Below are 16,631 nucleotides of genomic sequence, written 5' to 3'. Positions count from 1 at the left end.
TCTGATCTGATCTAACTTGTATGCGAGAACATGTGTGGGGGAGATGTGTGTGTTAGATAGAGTATCATGGTTTTAGTGATTGGATAGTGACAACAAATTCATGATCTATTATGGCTTTGCATTTTCTTTTGCTACCTCACTAGGGATAAAGTGAATTCATGTGTTATGTTCGTCACGTGAAAAAAAAAGTGATGATCTTGTTTGTTCAAGGTAGCATATTTGTTATTCAAACATTATGTCAAAATACTTATGGCTATGCTCTATTAATTCTTAATACAAGATTGCATGAAGTTTTTCCTTTCTTGTGGAGTATAAGAGAGATGCGTTGCATCATATCTATGTTAGGATGTGATGCCCATATGAATGTGTATCTTACACATATTGAAGTTCTATTAATACTATTATCTCATTGATGAAGTGTTATTATCCACTACAACTTTAAATAGAGAGTAGACAAGTGAATCCATGAATTCCGGTCCAATTTTAATCATAGAAAACATCTTTCCATCTTTCCATCTTTCCATCGCATTTATCTTACTTTTTATTTGCAACACTATTTTAATCCGAAAATACGAAAATGTTTAGTTCTCTTAATCAGACACAATACCCAAAAACAATAATTCCTTTACCGATTTTACTTAGATTACTTTACTTGTTTAATTAGTTTACTTTACTTGTGTTACTATTTTTTTATTTACTATTACTTATACGAAACCTTGTGCTTGAAAACCACACGGTGGAGGTGGGGACACAAGATTTTATTTTACTTTGAAGGATTGCTAGAAGAAGAGGAAGGGAGATACCACTTGCCCAATTCCCCGAGAGTCGATATAACCCTCGAGTCACCCTTGTGAGGAAAATACTCTGTTGACACAACACTCTGCACTTGGAGTCCCAACGTCATCATACAGCCAACTATCCTATAAACCGGTCACCCAACTAACCACGAGACCGGTAAGAAAAAACTATATCAAGAACAAACCTTATCCTTCCGCATTCAACTCGATCTTGATGGTGAAGATCTTGAACTCTTCAAGACGGAACATCTTTCTTGATTGTGCTAGTTTTATAAAGTATTGCGGATTGCTTCCCCATAATCCATCATAGGATACCTTCTTCTTCAGCATATTTTTATGTATCCATGATCACCATATGGATTGCGCTTGCTTGATGAAGTCTTGTGGATTACTACCCCATAATCCACTATGAGAGAGCTTCTTTTTCAGCATATCTTCATGTATACATTATCACCATATGGATGGCAAGATTCAAGCTCATGATCTCTCCGAAATGACACATATTGAACTTGACAGCATTTCTTCTTTTTGTGTTACGTTGATGTCTTGAAGATGCGCATGATATCTCACCCCATCTCCTTCTTCAAGACATACTTGTCACTTAATTTTCTTCATTGGCTTCTTCTTGCAACCTTGAAGCCAACATATGGTTCAAGCATTGCTTATGAACAAAACCTACAAACATAACTCAAAGCAAACATTAGTTCATAGGGATTGCCATTAATTACCAAATGCACACATGGGGACTCCATGCTCTTTTAGCATCATTTTGCTTCAGTTTGAACCTGATTTTTTTTCAAAAATATTCTTTAATTTGAACCTTCATATCACATAAATGCTTATTGTTATAGTTGCATCTACCACAATTTCATCATTGTGCAACTAATCGAAAAAATGTCAGATGATGAGTTTATCTTGAATTACAAGCACTCAGTAAAGACAAAGTCATAGAAGTACAACGGAAAGACAAATAACTTGTTGTTTATCTATTGAAAACAAGTGTAAGAATAGTCGCAAGAATATGGAAAAAAGCAAATGAGCATATTGCAAGAGGGGAAGACATTAATGTGACTAATACAAAGAAAGGAAGATCTAGTCGCAAGAGGAAATACATTGGTCTCTCAAGGATACCGAAAACTCCTTTCAACAAACGGTCTACCATGAGGGACTAGCACTATATTTGAATGTTGCCTGCATAACATTAAAGAGAAGGTGCCAATGAAAAAAATTAGGTGAGTCACAAGCGGTCTAAATTGATAGGCTCAAGTTTTGCATCAAGTTGTTCGATCAAGGATTAATATCTAATGCTACGCCCATCTTTACTAAAATGCAAAACATTGTACACATAGACAAAAATGTTTGATACGACCAAGAAAATGAGAACATACTACCTATTGCCTGAAGAAACTGATCATGAGCACAGTGTTCAAAATAAGAATAGCAGAGGCAAAGTGATGTTTCTTTGCACAGTGGCTAGGCCAAGCTTTAGTGTTGATGGCAAAGTAAATTTTGATGGAAATCTTTGAGTCTGCTCATTGTTAAGGAAACTCCAGCAGTAAATAATTCTAAAGAGGAACAAAGGCACCATCTAAATAAAATTGGTGAAAGTTAGCATGGATGTGATGAGAGACTATCTTTGCAAGAAGGTAATTCCACCTATTGAAATCACATGGCATGAAGGCGATGAAGGGCGATGCGAGTCGCAGCTCCCTCCATCTCCATCCTCGTCTCCGCGCGTGCGCTGAAGATTCGCTTTTGCATCAGCTGCGTACAAGATTTGACTGCATTGTCAAGGAAATGCCGAACTGGGCGTTCCTCTAGGATCTGGCCCGAGAGTGTTTTGAGAACCGGTTCGTGCAACAACGCGCTGAGCCCAGGCAACCAAACGAGCCAAAAATTGTTAGACTGATGTGAGCCAAGTTAAAACCAGGCAACCAAACACGCCCTTATCTACACCGACGGGGAAAAGGCGGACCGCATCAAACACGTACGGCGTCCGGCCGGCGCGCGCAACGTACGTGGCCGACGACAAAGTCCAACTTGTTCGGCGCCCGCCGGTCAATGCCGTCCTTGCACGAGGCTACATATCATCGCTTACGTGCGTACGTGCAGCACGGCCACACGCACGTACGGCTGCCACTCGATCCTACGACGCCGCGCGCACGGCCTGGTCGTCGTCGTTGTCTGGCCGGCACCTGGAGAGCGACGCACGCTTCGTTTCGTTTCAGCGTCCCGAAACCACAACTCGATCGGTCCCTTTGCTTGCTCGCATTGATCAGCCTCCGTCCCGATCCTGACAAGTCTCACTCCTTAATTAGTCGGTGGACGGTGGCCCGATCGACCCTACCGCGCGCGCCGCGTCCCGCCGTCAGGTTCTGACTTTGAAGTTCATCTGTTCGCTGCAGTCTCACGAGCTGATCGACGACAAGTTAAGCTAGCTAGCTAGCCATGAATGGAACTGGGCAGCAGCAGCAGGTGGACGAGCGCAGCGACAGCACGGCTCCGTAGCCACACGACCAAGGGACACGCCTACGGGCTACGGGACGACAAATCCACAACCTAGCAGCAAACAGGGCAACACATGCACTAGCCATGGCGTGTGTAGCCTGATTAGCTTGTCTCACGGCCCGCTCGATCGAGCTGTCGTGTCGTCTGTAATCTTGTATGTAATGCGAGCGTGTGATGTTACTGCTCACCGATGGTACGAGTCTCGCTATCTCACGATTGATCGAGGGACATGTTCCTGTGGACAAACCCAAGTTTGCATGCTGTGGATCGAGACCGGTCACGGCGAGCAAAGAGTGCCCATCGAACGTGACTCATCGCTGTCACGTTGACATTGATCGACTCATGTACTGCACTGCACCTGAGAAAATTCTATCCAAGTGGAAGAACGATGATGATGGGAAACGGTAACAGAAGTTGGGCCCATATCTCTTCATTGTTTGCAATGAGCATAATGTTCTTTTAAGGAATGAGCATAATGTTTGTTTTGGTTGAGAAAACTGTACTTAGAAGAACGATGATGATGGGTAAATGGTAACAGAAGATGGGCACCGATCTCTTCGTTATTTGCAATGAGCACAATGTTGTTGTGCCATATATGGCTGAAAGAAGATGGAACTTCAGTTTCAAAATATGGCTTATAATTAGTGTTGATCTATATAATGAATTGGCAGAGGGTCGGAACATGATGAATTGATGATGGTTGTTTGAGAAAAAACACAAACATAACAAATTATTTCAGTAGGGGATTCGATCAACTTCCCTTTGGGATAAGCTCTATTATGTATCTTCCAGATTACCAAGCAACTACCGCCACCTCCGAGTTTTGCACGTTTCTGCTTGCCAGCAAAATCTGAGAAATTACTGCGAAAAGGAGCCTGGACTATTAATTTTGATCATGATATATTTAGTGGCAATAGCATTGTACCGGTTCAAGCACAGTCAAATTTTGATATACTGAGGAATTTGAGAGTTCCATAAATGTTTAAACAATCCATCAACCTAGAGAAAGCGGCCAACAACATTTAGATAGTGTCGCTTGACCTCATCCAGCATGAAGATAATGATCATGCTCTTGCAACGATGCTCTTGCATGGGCTGCTTGACTATCTGAGGCACAAAAAATAAAGATGATAATAATGGACAAAAAAAGAAATGGACCTACTTCATAAAGGGTACTCCCTCCGCTCCATATAAATTGTCGCTGATTTAGATGTATCTAGACATACACTATATTGGTTGTTTCTGATTTGGATGTATCTACACGCGAACTCTGTTCCATATTAGTTGCTGCTGATTTTTGTGTCGGTACATCCAAATCAGCAACAACTTACATGGAACGTAAATATTAAGAGAAGTTAGGTACTTAACCTTAAGGCAATACTACAAGATTAGTACTAGCAGCAATCCCTTAGTATATCCTTTCTAAGCAGATTAGCCATATTGGCGGCCTTAATCAAAGTCAACAATTCGATGAGCAAGATCAACACCAAGAATTCGTGGAATGCTGACGGATCATCTGGTCAAGAAATCGCCAAGTAGCTCGTGCATGCATTCGGTCCAAAACCGCCGGCCGGCTCGGCGACCACCAGCAGCTGCGAGATCGTCGAAACGTCACGCAGCCTGATGGAATCAAATTATCGTAGACAGTATAACAGTACGGTCGACGGCTGACTTCATGTGTTCCTGACCTGTCTTTCCTTGCCTGTGAAATCTCTTCTGCTCGACGCTGTCACGTGTCAACTGTGTTGACTTCGCATGGAGCAGCTGGCAGGGGCAGCGAGGCAAAGAAAGAAGTACAAGGAAAATATACTACTGCTTCTAGACTTGTTGTGTAGAAATGTACGGACTAGAATAGATTTTTAGCATATCCTCGAGAGTTTGTAGCTCGACAAGTGGCTCCATTTTTCTTCATTTGCTTATATTCTGTAGAGCCGTGACTTGGATAGACGAGGTTAGTCAAGTTGCCCATCGTCACAAAATTCTTCGTGAGCCTAACTTAGTAGGATCGGATTTGAGATCTGTTGTGTGCAGGCAACGAAGATTTTTATCACAAAATTCCGTACGTAATCCAAAGATCAATCCGTTGCGCACACAATCCAAAAAGACACGAATATATGCATCAATGCCTGCGTGCAGGGAGATCTCAGTGAGCACAAGCAGAGTACCGAGACAAAATTGAATTATCAGCATCATGATGAATGTGTTCTGAGGCATGAAAACTGGTTTGGCCCTTTTGGAGAAAGGGAAACATCATCGCCCAACAGCTCACCTGATCATTCTTGGTTCGACAAACAAACCGAAAGTTGCAGGAAGGGGGTTAATTACCCAGGCTGCTAACAATGCATTTGCATGCTTAATTTATGGAAAGGACGAGATTAGTCTAGGCAATGCGTCTCGCACCTCTCGTGTAGCTTTATGGCATGCAGGCGTTATCACAATTATGCTAATGCCAAAACTAAAATAAGCAAACAGAGGTTGAAAGAAAGAAAGTAAGCAAGAACAGTCTCAAATAGTTTAGTATCATCTACTAATAAATTTGCCTTCAGCGGCTAAGCAGGAAAGCTTCTTTTGCCAGACGATGAACTGTCAGTAGAAATATGTCAGCTGTACAAGCCTAACAACGCACCAGCTCAGAGTTTCCTTCACGCCCCGAAGAACTGCATATCAATGTACCGACATGATTTGAACTGGTTTCACATCCATGCTTTAAAGGGAGACCTGACCGCTAGGCTGGAGAACATTTCAGAAGTAAAAAAGCTCATCAAACTATGTAAACTACAGACATGATAACAACAACAAAAAGGTTCTACCAAAATCAGACATGAACGCTTACCACAAGTTGACCAAATGATATTTCTTGGTTTAGGTACATGGAGCTCAGGTGTCACCTTACTCTTTACAATCGTCTGTGGATCTCATAGCTCTGTTCATGTTATCTAGATAGCCCTGTCCACAAAGAATTAATTCTCAATCTCACTAACGCAGATATTCAGCTGGACCTACAGATCTACCATGATGATTATCTCAACTGAAAGCATGAACCAACTGACTGGAATATGATGTCAGCCTGGTACTTGGTGTATGTACCTGGAGTATGCAAACTGCAGCAAACTTATCTGTCATGGTTTTGGTCTCTACCGGAGTATTTAGTTTCAGAGGATTTAGAAGGGCTTCCACACACTGCAAAAACATCAAGATCGGTCAGAAAACTTCACCATCAAATCATTCGGAAACATAGATGCCATTATTTTCCCACAAAACAACCTATAGCAGTCTTATAAAACTACAATGTAACCAGTGGGTAAAGCAGTACTGCACTCCACCCCTTCTCCTGCTTCAATAAAAATGTGCACAGATGAAAAGAGACTTGTCACCTTTGAGGTAAAATTTTCATCCCAATATGTGTAGCCCAAATCATCAAGTTTCCCAGTTTTAGAAAGTTCTCCAACAAGAAGGCTTACTTGTATTGCCTGCTTACAGAAAAGACAACATTAAAGAACATAAATAAAGGTCAAACAGGTGGTGAACTATACTAGCAGAAGGATATTTTACATCTGGAGAAGATTGCCCCTGTAAGTTGAATGGATAACCCACAATAAGCCCTTTGAGGGAGTACTTCTTAACCTATTCACAAAAAAGAAAATGGCATTGCATCTTCAATGTGCACAACCGACAGTTGAAAAGAGGTCGGAAATCAAGAAAACTACACCATATGGAGCAGCTGAACAAGAGTAATGATTGAGAAATTACTAAGTTTGTAACTCGTCAAAAAAACTACTACCTCAGTTCAGCCAAGGGCTAGATTCTCTTTCATGTGTTCTGTCACATTGTGATTCGAAATCTACTTAGTTATAGGAATCTTTACTGCACCTAGTACATAGTTTTATTATGATTTTAAAATAGTGGTTGGCAATTATTTAACGTATGAAAATAGGAAAACTAACTTAAAATGCCACCCGCATGCCAAACAGAGCCTAACATGAGTTAAATATGCATAATATGCTGCAGGTTCACAAAATAAATGTTGAACCGGTTCTGGGCTAGTCTAGTGTGTATCTCTTTGGCCCATGTGGCCCATGTAGCTATGTGTATATATAGAAGGGTTCTCTCCTGAGAAACCCTAAGAGATAGAATACACAGCCAGTGGCGGCTGCCCAAACAACCTAGCCACTTTCACCTCTCCTGCAATGGTGATGGTGGCCAAGATTGGTGCTGCTGGGAGCTGCGTTTCTCTGGTGGAGTGAAGAAGGGAAGGGAAAGTTCAGATCTGCGGGGAGTGGATTTGGAGGAGCTGGTGGTAGTGCTGGAAGGAGGAGATGGGGAGAACGGCAACAACCAACAGCTGGCCCAGGCCTTGGAGAAACTGACGGAGTTCCTCATCGCCAAGAAGGAGGATGGTGCTAGCTACTCCGGTGCAGTTCCTCAACAGGTAGAGCTAGTTCGGAAGATCGATCTCATGCCAAATGAGATCAAACTAGAAGGTGTGGGAAACTACTTGAGCTGGTCAAGAAGGGCTCTTCTAATCCTGAAGACCAAGAATTTGGAGGGGTATGTATTTGGTCGGGGCAGTGAGCCGGTGGACAAGGAAAGTTCGGAGTGGAAGAAATGGAGTACTACCAATTCTGTGGTGATGGCTTGGCTGTTTAACTCGTTAGTTCCTTTGATTGCTGCATCGGTGGAAGCTCTCTCTCTGCGAGAAGAGGTATGGAGTACACTTGTCAAGTTTGTACTCAGGGAAGGGAAATGTCATGCTGATGGCCCAAATTGAGGATAAGGTGCATGATTTAAAGCAAGGTGAAAAATCATTCATGGAGTATGTGGCTGAACTGCAGCGCTTGTGGTCTGATCTCGGATGACTGTGATCCACTTGAGCTTGCACATCCTGAGTGCATTGTTGCTGCAAAACAGTGGATAGAGCGCAGGCGTGTAATCCAGCTCCTGAAGGGACTGAACCCCTGTTTTGAAGGAAGGAGGGCAAATCTCTTTCACCAAACTAAACTGCCGTCTATTGGAGAGGTTATTGCAGCTATGTCACAAGAGGAGATGAGGCTAAAACTTGGAAAAGGAGGTGAACATGCCTCTAATCCTGCCTTCTTTGTGACAGAGAGGCGGGAGACAAGGGACTGCTACAATTGTGGAAAACCAGGCCACCGAGCTATGATTGCACAGCTCCAAGGCGGGGTAGAGGAAGAGGTTACAACAGGGGGTTCTACCGTGGAGGTAGAGGTCGAGGCGGCCACAACTCGGGGCCACCGAGAGCGCATGTTGTTGTTTCTAAAGACGGTCAAGTAAGTGCAGCCACCCATGAAGAGATCAAGAAGGGTGGACAGGAGGATGCCACCTTTGGAAGCTTTGCACATTTCGCATACGCAAATGGAGGTAATATTGAAAAAGCATCTATAGCTACCCATAAAATTGATCCGAGTGGATCCTTGACTCGAGGGCATCTAAACATGTGACGAGCAACACTAAAGAATTTGAATCATATGATAAATATCCTATCTCTCGGATTGAAACCATACAAACTGCTAATGGCACATCACAACCCATCAAAGGTGTAGGGACTGTTCGGTGCACTCCCTTCATAAAACTATCTTCGGTGTTACATGTTCCGGCTTTCCCGATCAATTTGATATCTCTAAGTGCTTTAATTGATCAAGCTGGACTGCATAATATATCTTGATAAGAAAATGTGTGTGATCCGGGAGAGGTCGACGGGCGGGAGGATTGGGGCCGGAACCGGGCATAGAGGACTATGGTACATGGATCGTGGAGGTTCGGTGTTTCTTGTTGTTGTCGATGAAAGGGAGAATATTGCCATGATTCATCATTGTAGAATGGGTCATATGTCGTTTGATAAGATGATCGAGTCTTCCACGATGTAATGCATGGAGTTGATAAAAACAAATTAAAATGTGATGCTTGTGAGTATGCCAAGCACACACGAACCGATTATGTGAGTAAGGGAATCCGAAGTATATTCCCATTTATGCTTATTCATTCGAGATGTGTGGACATGTCTGTTGTATACGTGAGTGGAATGAAGTATTTTGTGACCTTTATTGATTGTCATACTCGTATGACCCGGGTTTATTTGATGCAACACAAGGATGAAGTATTCAAATGTTTCCGAACTTCTATTCTTATGTGAAAACCCGGTTCAATGTGCGAGTACGGATGATCGGGATCGATAACGGAGCGAGTATGTCAATAAAGGATTCGAGCACATTCTTGTCGAGCATGGCATCCTACATCGGACCTCCTGTCCGGACACACCTCCACGAGAATGGAGTAGCGAGAAAGGAAGAATCGACATATTTTAGAAGTTGCAAGATCTCTCATGTTTACTATGAATGTGCCTAAGTTCCTCCGGAGTGAAGCGGTGATGACCGCCACCTACTTGATAAATAGAATGCCTTCAAGAGTTATGGGCATGAAGTCACCATGTGAGATGTTAATGGGTGAGAATACATTTCTAGTCCCACCAAAATTATTTGGTTGTACTTGTTTTGTTAGAGATCACGAGACCATCCGTTGGTAAACTTGACCCAAAAGCGATGAAATGCATTTTTATTGGATATGCCTCGCGGGAAAACGTGGCTACAAGTGTTGGAGTCCATCGAACGACGTACCTTTGTAAGTATGGATGTCACTTTTCGAGAATGCGAGCCCTTCTATGGTGAAAAGAGCTGATATAAGTATGTTGTTTGAGGAACTTGACCAACGAGAAAAATAATGAGGTTGGCCAAGAGGGGGAGAAGAGTATTGTTACAAGTCCAGAACAACATGCTCCACAACCAATTGTGGTTTCGGTCCCTATTTACGTAGATGCTTGGACCATCTAATGTCCATGTTGAACCACCTATTGTACAACCCGAAAACGTACAAAGGTGGAGGGACAACATACTTGGTGTATTCGCGACGACCTCGACGGGGAGTACAACGGGAGCAACCGGTGCAGGGGAGCAACGAGTGCGGGGGAACAACAAATGCAAGGGGAGCAACGGGAGGATGATGTTGATGATAGTAGGTCTAGTGGCGGCTTGTCATTCCGAAAATGGGTCCGCAACCATAGATGAGTCAATGAATTTGCCAATTGCTTTGAGGAAGGGTAAACGTGGAGTTAACCATGACATTGGCAACTATGTGTCTTATAAGTGCTTGTCTCCCTCGTACAGAGCATTTGTTGGTTCTCTCGCAATCTATCTCAATTCCAAGCTGATTGGAAAGCGGCTAGACAAGATCCAAAGTGGAGGCATGCTATGATGGAGGAGCTGGATGCTTTGAGGAAGAACAAAACATGGGAACTTGCACACCTTCCGGAAGGAAAGAAGGCGAGTGTCTTGCAAGTGGATTTATACAATTAAACAAAATTCGAAGGCAAGATCGACCGATATAAAGCAAGACTAGTGGCGAGGGATATAGTCAAACCTATGGCATAGATTATGATGAAACATTTGCTCCGGTGGCGAAAATGAATACTTGTGAGGATTTTGATTTCTTGTCTTGCTAATTTTGGGTGGCCTTTACACCAACTAGATGTTAAAAATGCCTTCTTGCATGGTGATCTAAAAGAAGAAGTGTACATGGAACTCCCACCGAGGCTTTGCTACATCGAAGCTGGCGGCAAGGTATGCAGATTGAAAAAGTCTCTTTATGGCTTAAAACAATCTCCAAGGGCATGGTTTGACGGATTCGGGCGTGCGGTTGTGATATGGGCTACATGCAATGTAATGGAGATCACTACTGTCTTTTATAGACATCAAAACCGAGAAAATCACAATACTTGCGAGTGTATGTTGATGACATCATAATTACTCGGCGATGATGAAGCGGAAATAGTAAAGGCTGAAAGGATGCTTGAGTAAAGCATTTGAAGTCAAAGATCTTGGAAAACTCAAATATTTCTTAGGCATAGAAGTTGCTAGGTCTCCAAAAGGTATTGCTCGTCCCAAAGAAAATATACCTTGGATCTTCTCGATGATACGGGCATGCTTGGATGCCGGGCAGCTCCAACCCCCATCGATCAAAACCATAAAGTGATCTGCTATGTACGGTGAACCGGTTGATAAGGAGAGATATCAAAAGTCTGGTTGGGCGACTTTTATATTTGTGTCATACAAGGCTCGACATTGCTTATGCGATGAGTATTGTAAGTAGATATATGCATAAGCCAAGGAGTGGACATATGGATATTGTTTACGAGAATCTTGAGGTATTTAAAGGGTAGTCCGGGTAAAGGGCTATGGTTTAGGAGCAACGGACACTTAGGAGTTGATGGGTACGGCGATCTTGATTGGGCAAGTTGTCCGGATGATAGAAGATCAACTTCGAGGCTATTGTGTCTTTGTTGGAGGGAACTTGGTGTCATGGAGGAGTAAGAAGCAACCCGTAGTGTCCAAATCAAGCTGCTGAAGTCGAGTACGGAGCAATGTCTCAAGGACTAAGTGAAATGTTGTGGGTGAGAAATCTCCTTAGTGAGCCGAAGGTCTTTGAGACAGGGCCATCTAAATGTGTGGTGTGACAATCGGTCGGCCATCGGCATTGCCAATAATCTGTGCGGCATGATCGAACCAAGCATGTGGAGATAGACCGATTCTTCATCAAGGAAAAATTGGATGCGGGAATTATCAAAATATCTTATGTGAGTTCGGGACATCAAGTGGTGACTTGTCTAACCAAGGGTGCAGGAACTAAGGAGTGCAATTTGGCTTGTGGCAAGATGGGAATGATAGATATCTATCACCCATCTTGAAGGGAGTGTTGAACCGGTTCCGGGCTAGTCTAGTGTGTATCTCTTTGGCCCATGTGGCCCATGTAGCTATGTGTATATATAGAAGGGTTCTCTCCTGAGAAACCCTAAGAGATAGAATACACAGCCAGTGGCGGCTGCCCAAACAACCTAGCCACTTTCACCTCTCCTGTAATCTACAATAAATTATGGTAAAACCAAATGAGATACAAAAGGAAAAAAGTAACAAAAAGAAAACTAGAGCTATTTGCTAATTTAACTTAATATTATTTGTGCATGCTATGCCCACGTGATGGCTTTATCTTTAACATCCAAAATAAATGTTAAATCTATGTTCTTTTTTTTCCACAAGGTTCTACTAGTCCTGTTTACACTATGTATGGCTCCGCATATCTGTAAAATAGCTTCAATCAAGCCTGATTCAGGTCCATTCTACACACAAATCTCAAGTTAGGAGTTGTGAATACCCATCTAGGAGGCTACGAAAATTCAAGTTAGTACCAGCATTGGTTAAATTTTACGAAGTGTGGCCAACGATTGCACCATTACAGTATAGCAATACTCAGAGGTGACTATCTTGTTCTGCACAGTTGCATATGGAAAGAAAAAACCAACTTCCAAAAATGATGACATTTATGTTGCTAAATTATTTTGATTTGTCCAAGGTCAATCATCAATGCTGCCCTTAAATATCTTGGGAAGGTAAGTGGGATGGGAAAGAAGCCAATACAGACAAGACATGAAACCCTGACTTAATGCAAATAAGAACAAATTTCCCTTTTTTACCACTGATTAGAAGCAAAGTGTACATTTCAGAATGCAAAATCAACCTCAATCAATGAAATTTTATAAATGTTCACGGGGGTGCAAAGCATTCAATATAGAATAAAGTGACATTGCATGTTGAATACTTGACTTCATGTTGATGAGTAAGTTTTAGATGTGAACAGGTACATTAACATACCAGTGTTTTGAAATCGTCTGCCATCAAGTCGATGTTTGTCTTTGTCCTACCCAAGACACTGCAAGATACAATCAATGTGCATATTAGTTCCAATATGCAAGTTTACTTTATTAAGGCAATGCAATCACATCATCTATCTCATCACCAGATCATAAAAAATATAAACTACAAAACTATCATAATATTTTTTCTCAAGATAAAAGTATTGACTACAATAGAGGAAGCAGGTTATTTGAAATTTAAGATCACAATCCATATCCAAGAAACTGAGAATCATAGTAAGGTGTTATGTGAACATCACATGGCTCACACTGAGACCAAGCTAGGGAGTGGATCATGATGATCTACTGAGTAGTTCATCTTTAAATTAGGAAGAATCGAGAAATAGTAGGATTCTGGTTCAAGTCTAGTTCCGGCTTGTGGTTGAAGTGCACCATATTATATAAAACTATCATGTAACCTCAGATAATGAAGCAATAAAATAGAAGAATAAGTCTCCACCTAGCCTCCCAGAGCAAGAGCACCTCCCCCTACTTCTCTACAAAACCCTAGTTTCATAATGGTCTCAGATAATAGTTATTTAATGCCTCAACAGACTTGACTGCATTATTTATACTAACAATAGACGCAATGAGTACATGAACACTGCAGGAAGTTTGAACTCCGCTGCTCAAGTGCTCAGATAGTTAGAAAGACCAGTAGCCTAGCAGGGCTCATCCAAAGAAAATTTGACTTCCCTAGTCCAACCTGACTGAGTATAAAAGATGTTACTATTGGTCTAGGCGGAACAGACCAAAAACTGTGAACTCCTGAATCATGAATAGTATTCAAAGAAGGTGCAGGGAATATTGAAGGCAAAGAAGATGCAGGATCAAAACAGGTTACTTGAATAGGATTGTGCATCACAGCATTTTGTTAATCACAACACTAGATTTTTGTAAAATGTTGAAGGCCTACAGACATTTCCTATAAAGTGGAATTATGGCAACTTCAACATGTTGCTCCAGTCCTTCGGTAGTGCTTTATCCGAGACTGGAAACTGCAACCCCAAGTCCCAATAGGGTGGTGATTTGTATGTTTTACAGCAAAAGGTTAAACAAGCAACGACGGACCAGATTGTAAATAATGTACTCCATTAAACCATTAGATGGCATGGAATGGAATATAAGCATTCTTGTACATTACATATGACACTTACATAGTTACATGTACAGCATCAGACAGCAAAGTGCCGTATAAATTGCATGAACATACTGAAGTTACTTTTTATGTATTAAAAATAAGGAAGAAAACAAAATCTCAAGACATATCAGCCGCACATATGCATCAAGAAAACCGCTATCAAACATGAAGATTACCTTAGAGGCAAGGCAATCTTGTTTTGGGGATCAGAAACGGCTAGCCCCACATACTTACTGCCAACATCGAGCCCAAGCAGCCGGCCCTGCTTCTTTGACCCACCCTCAAGTACTTTCCGGAACAACTCCTCCGCTTTCAGCAGCCTCATTGTATGCCTCCTCTGCTTTCAACTGGGAACACAGAAAGGCAGGATGACGACTGAGTAAATCACAGACATGTGCAAAAGCAGTCTTAATTTTTCTAAATTCATCCCAAATTTCAGAAAATCAAAGAGTTCAGATGGATTCACATCACAGTGTTAACAGTCAAGCACCCCCACCGAAGTTCACGGAGGATGGCTTAAGGGGAAAAGCGATCTAGATTAATCCTTCTATGCAGTGTCAAAACCATAAACTGAACATGGCCAGAACTCACAAGACATCGCATAAGAAACATCTGTCAAATCGAACTCGAGTCCAGCGTCAACAAAGATTATGGGCAGTTGGTACTATAGCATAGTACTATAAGGTATATGGACTTGCAAGGGCGGAACAACACATATGGTACATTTGCACAAGCTTCAAACATAGAAAAATCGACTTCGCAGACGTCGCTCGTTCTCTTCTGTTTCTGCTCTTCTTGCCCGTGTTAGTTCCAATACCAGTAAAACATATATGTGACATATATTCCTTTTTTTTTTTGCAAAAGACATATATTCCTCTTCATTTCTAGTTTTCTACAAGTGCCAAACTATCAAGTGAATCAATATGAATCATGGACAGAAATATGCTAATGTTTGATATATCCATAGAGAGAGACACCTTCTGAAGAAAAAAGACAGCGCGCACAGCAAGCATAGACACTAATCATTGAAGATCCAGATTCCCCAGCGTCTAGGTACATAACAAAATTGAAGATATGTAAATCGGTACCCACTATCCAGTACCTGCTGTCGGTTGCCTTGCTGGAGCTGGACCTGCGTCCTGCGGCGGCGAGCCGATTTATCCGAGGGAGGGCCGAGCCGGGGGGCGGGGGCTGCTGCCGGCGTCCGAGAGTTGGGGGCGAACCGGCGGAGGGCCGAGCCAGGCCAGCCGGCGAATCGGGGGCAGAGGCGCGGAGCCGTGGAGGGCGCAAGGGCAGCAGCCGTCGAACGGCCGGAGATTGGAGAGCGGAGGCCGCGGAGGTCAGCAAGGTCGTCTCTTCCATCGCTAGGGATCGTCTCTTGGCTGGTCAAAGTTGGGCCAGAGAGATGGGTACCCAGTCCTTTTTTCCCAAATTTCTGGGTGGGCCACGGCCCCCCCGCTAGGTCCGCCCATGGCCCGTGACCCCTAGCCGCAGGAGCCGCTGCATCTCGGGAGCTGCTTTACACCGACCTGGTCGGTGTATAGCAGCCACCGACCAACCCCCCAGATCTTTGTTGGGCCGGCCCACGATTTGCTGAGACTGTTTGCTGTGTATTCGGTGCGGACGGGCCGGCCCAAGTTTGTTTTTCTTTTTTTCTTTTCTCATTTTTTCTCTGTTTTAAATCTGAACAGTTTCAAATTTGAACAAAATTCGAATTGAACGATTTTAGAATTTGAACAAATTTCAAAAATTAAACGATTTTTCAAATTTGAATTTTTTTTGAAAATTGAACGATTTTCGTATTGAACAAATTTCGAAAATTGAACTATTTTCGAATTTGAACAAATTTTGAAAATTGAACGATTTTTTAATTAGAACAAATTTCGAAAATTGAACGATTTTCGAATTTGAACAATTTTCGAATTTGCACAGTTTTTGACTTTGAACATTTTTGAAATTTGATTTTTTTTTAGTTTGAACAAAAAGACGAAAGAAAAACAAAATAAGAAAGAAAACAGAAAAGAAAAAGGAAAAAAATAAAAAAACGAAAAAAGAAACAGAAAACCGAAAAAGAGACAGCGAACTGGGCCTGGCCCATACCCGACCGGGGGTGTGCGGTGGCCGGTAGCCACCGACCTGGTCGGTGTATAGGTTTTCCCCTGCATCTCGCCTCCGTCGGCCCAGGGAGGCTGGTACGAACTGCGCAGCGCCATGTTCGGCGTCGCACTGAACTGGGTGCCAGGGAAAACGGAGGAAGGGAGATAGTGGAGTTGGGGCGCGTGTGCTCACCCGATTCGCTCGGCAGCAGCGGACAACAACCGGTCGGAGCAGAGATTGGTGACGGCCGGCGGGGCTGAGGCCCGACGGAGAGACCCAACCTGGAGGAGACGCCGCCGTATCGTCTCTTCGCCGGTGGAGAATGCGCGCC

The 16,631-nt window shown here is 42.8% G+C and overlaps 1 protein-coding gene across 2 annotated transcripts; it reads right to left on the bottom strand.

Moving 5' to 3' along the window:
* Positions 1–5,528: 5,528 nt before the first annotated feature.
* LOC124667983 (putative pre-16S rRNA nuclease) lies at positions 5,529–16,526 on the bottom strand. 2 transcript variants are annotated; one of them, XM_047205197.1, is made up of 8 exons: positions 16,493–16,526; positions 14,380–14,550; positions 13,022–13,079; positions 6,858–6,929; positions 6,680–6,775; positions 6,393–6,485; positions 6,139–6,251; positions 5,529–6,035 (listed from the first exon to the last, which is right to left on the bottom strand). In XM_047205197.1, exons 2-7 carry the CDS (start codon positions 14,526–14,528, stop codon positions 6,195–6,197), a joined length of 525 nt encoding a protein of 174 aa, XP_047061153.1. In that variant the 5' UTR covers positions 14,529–14,550; positions 16,493–16,526; the 3' UTR covers positions 5,529–6,035; positions 6,139–6,194. The 2 variants fall into 2 exon arrangements, with proteins under 2 accessions (XP_047061153.1, XP_047061152.1); XM_047205196.1 differs by lacking the exon at positions 16,493–16,526 and adding an exon at positions 15,306–15,387.
* Between the last annotated feature and the right edge of the window lie 105 nt (positions 16,527–16,631).

This window comes from Lolium rigidum, chromosome 6, assembly GCF_022539505.1.
Source record: "Lolium rigidum isolate FL_2022 chromosome 6, APGP_CSIRO_Lrig_0.1, whole genome shotgun sequence".
Taxonomy (NCBI): Eukaryota; Viridiplantae; Streptophyta; class Magnoliopsida; order Poales; family Poaceae; genus Lolium; species Lolium rigidum.
Note: the sequence above shows the minus strand (reverse complement) of the source record. Positions and strands in the feature narration are given on the sequence as shown.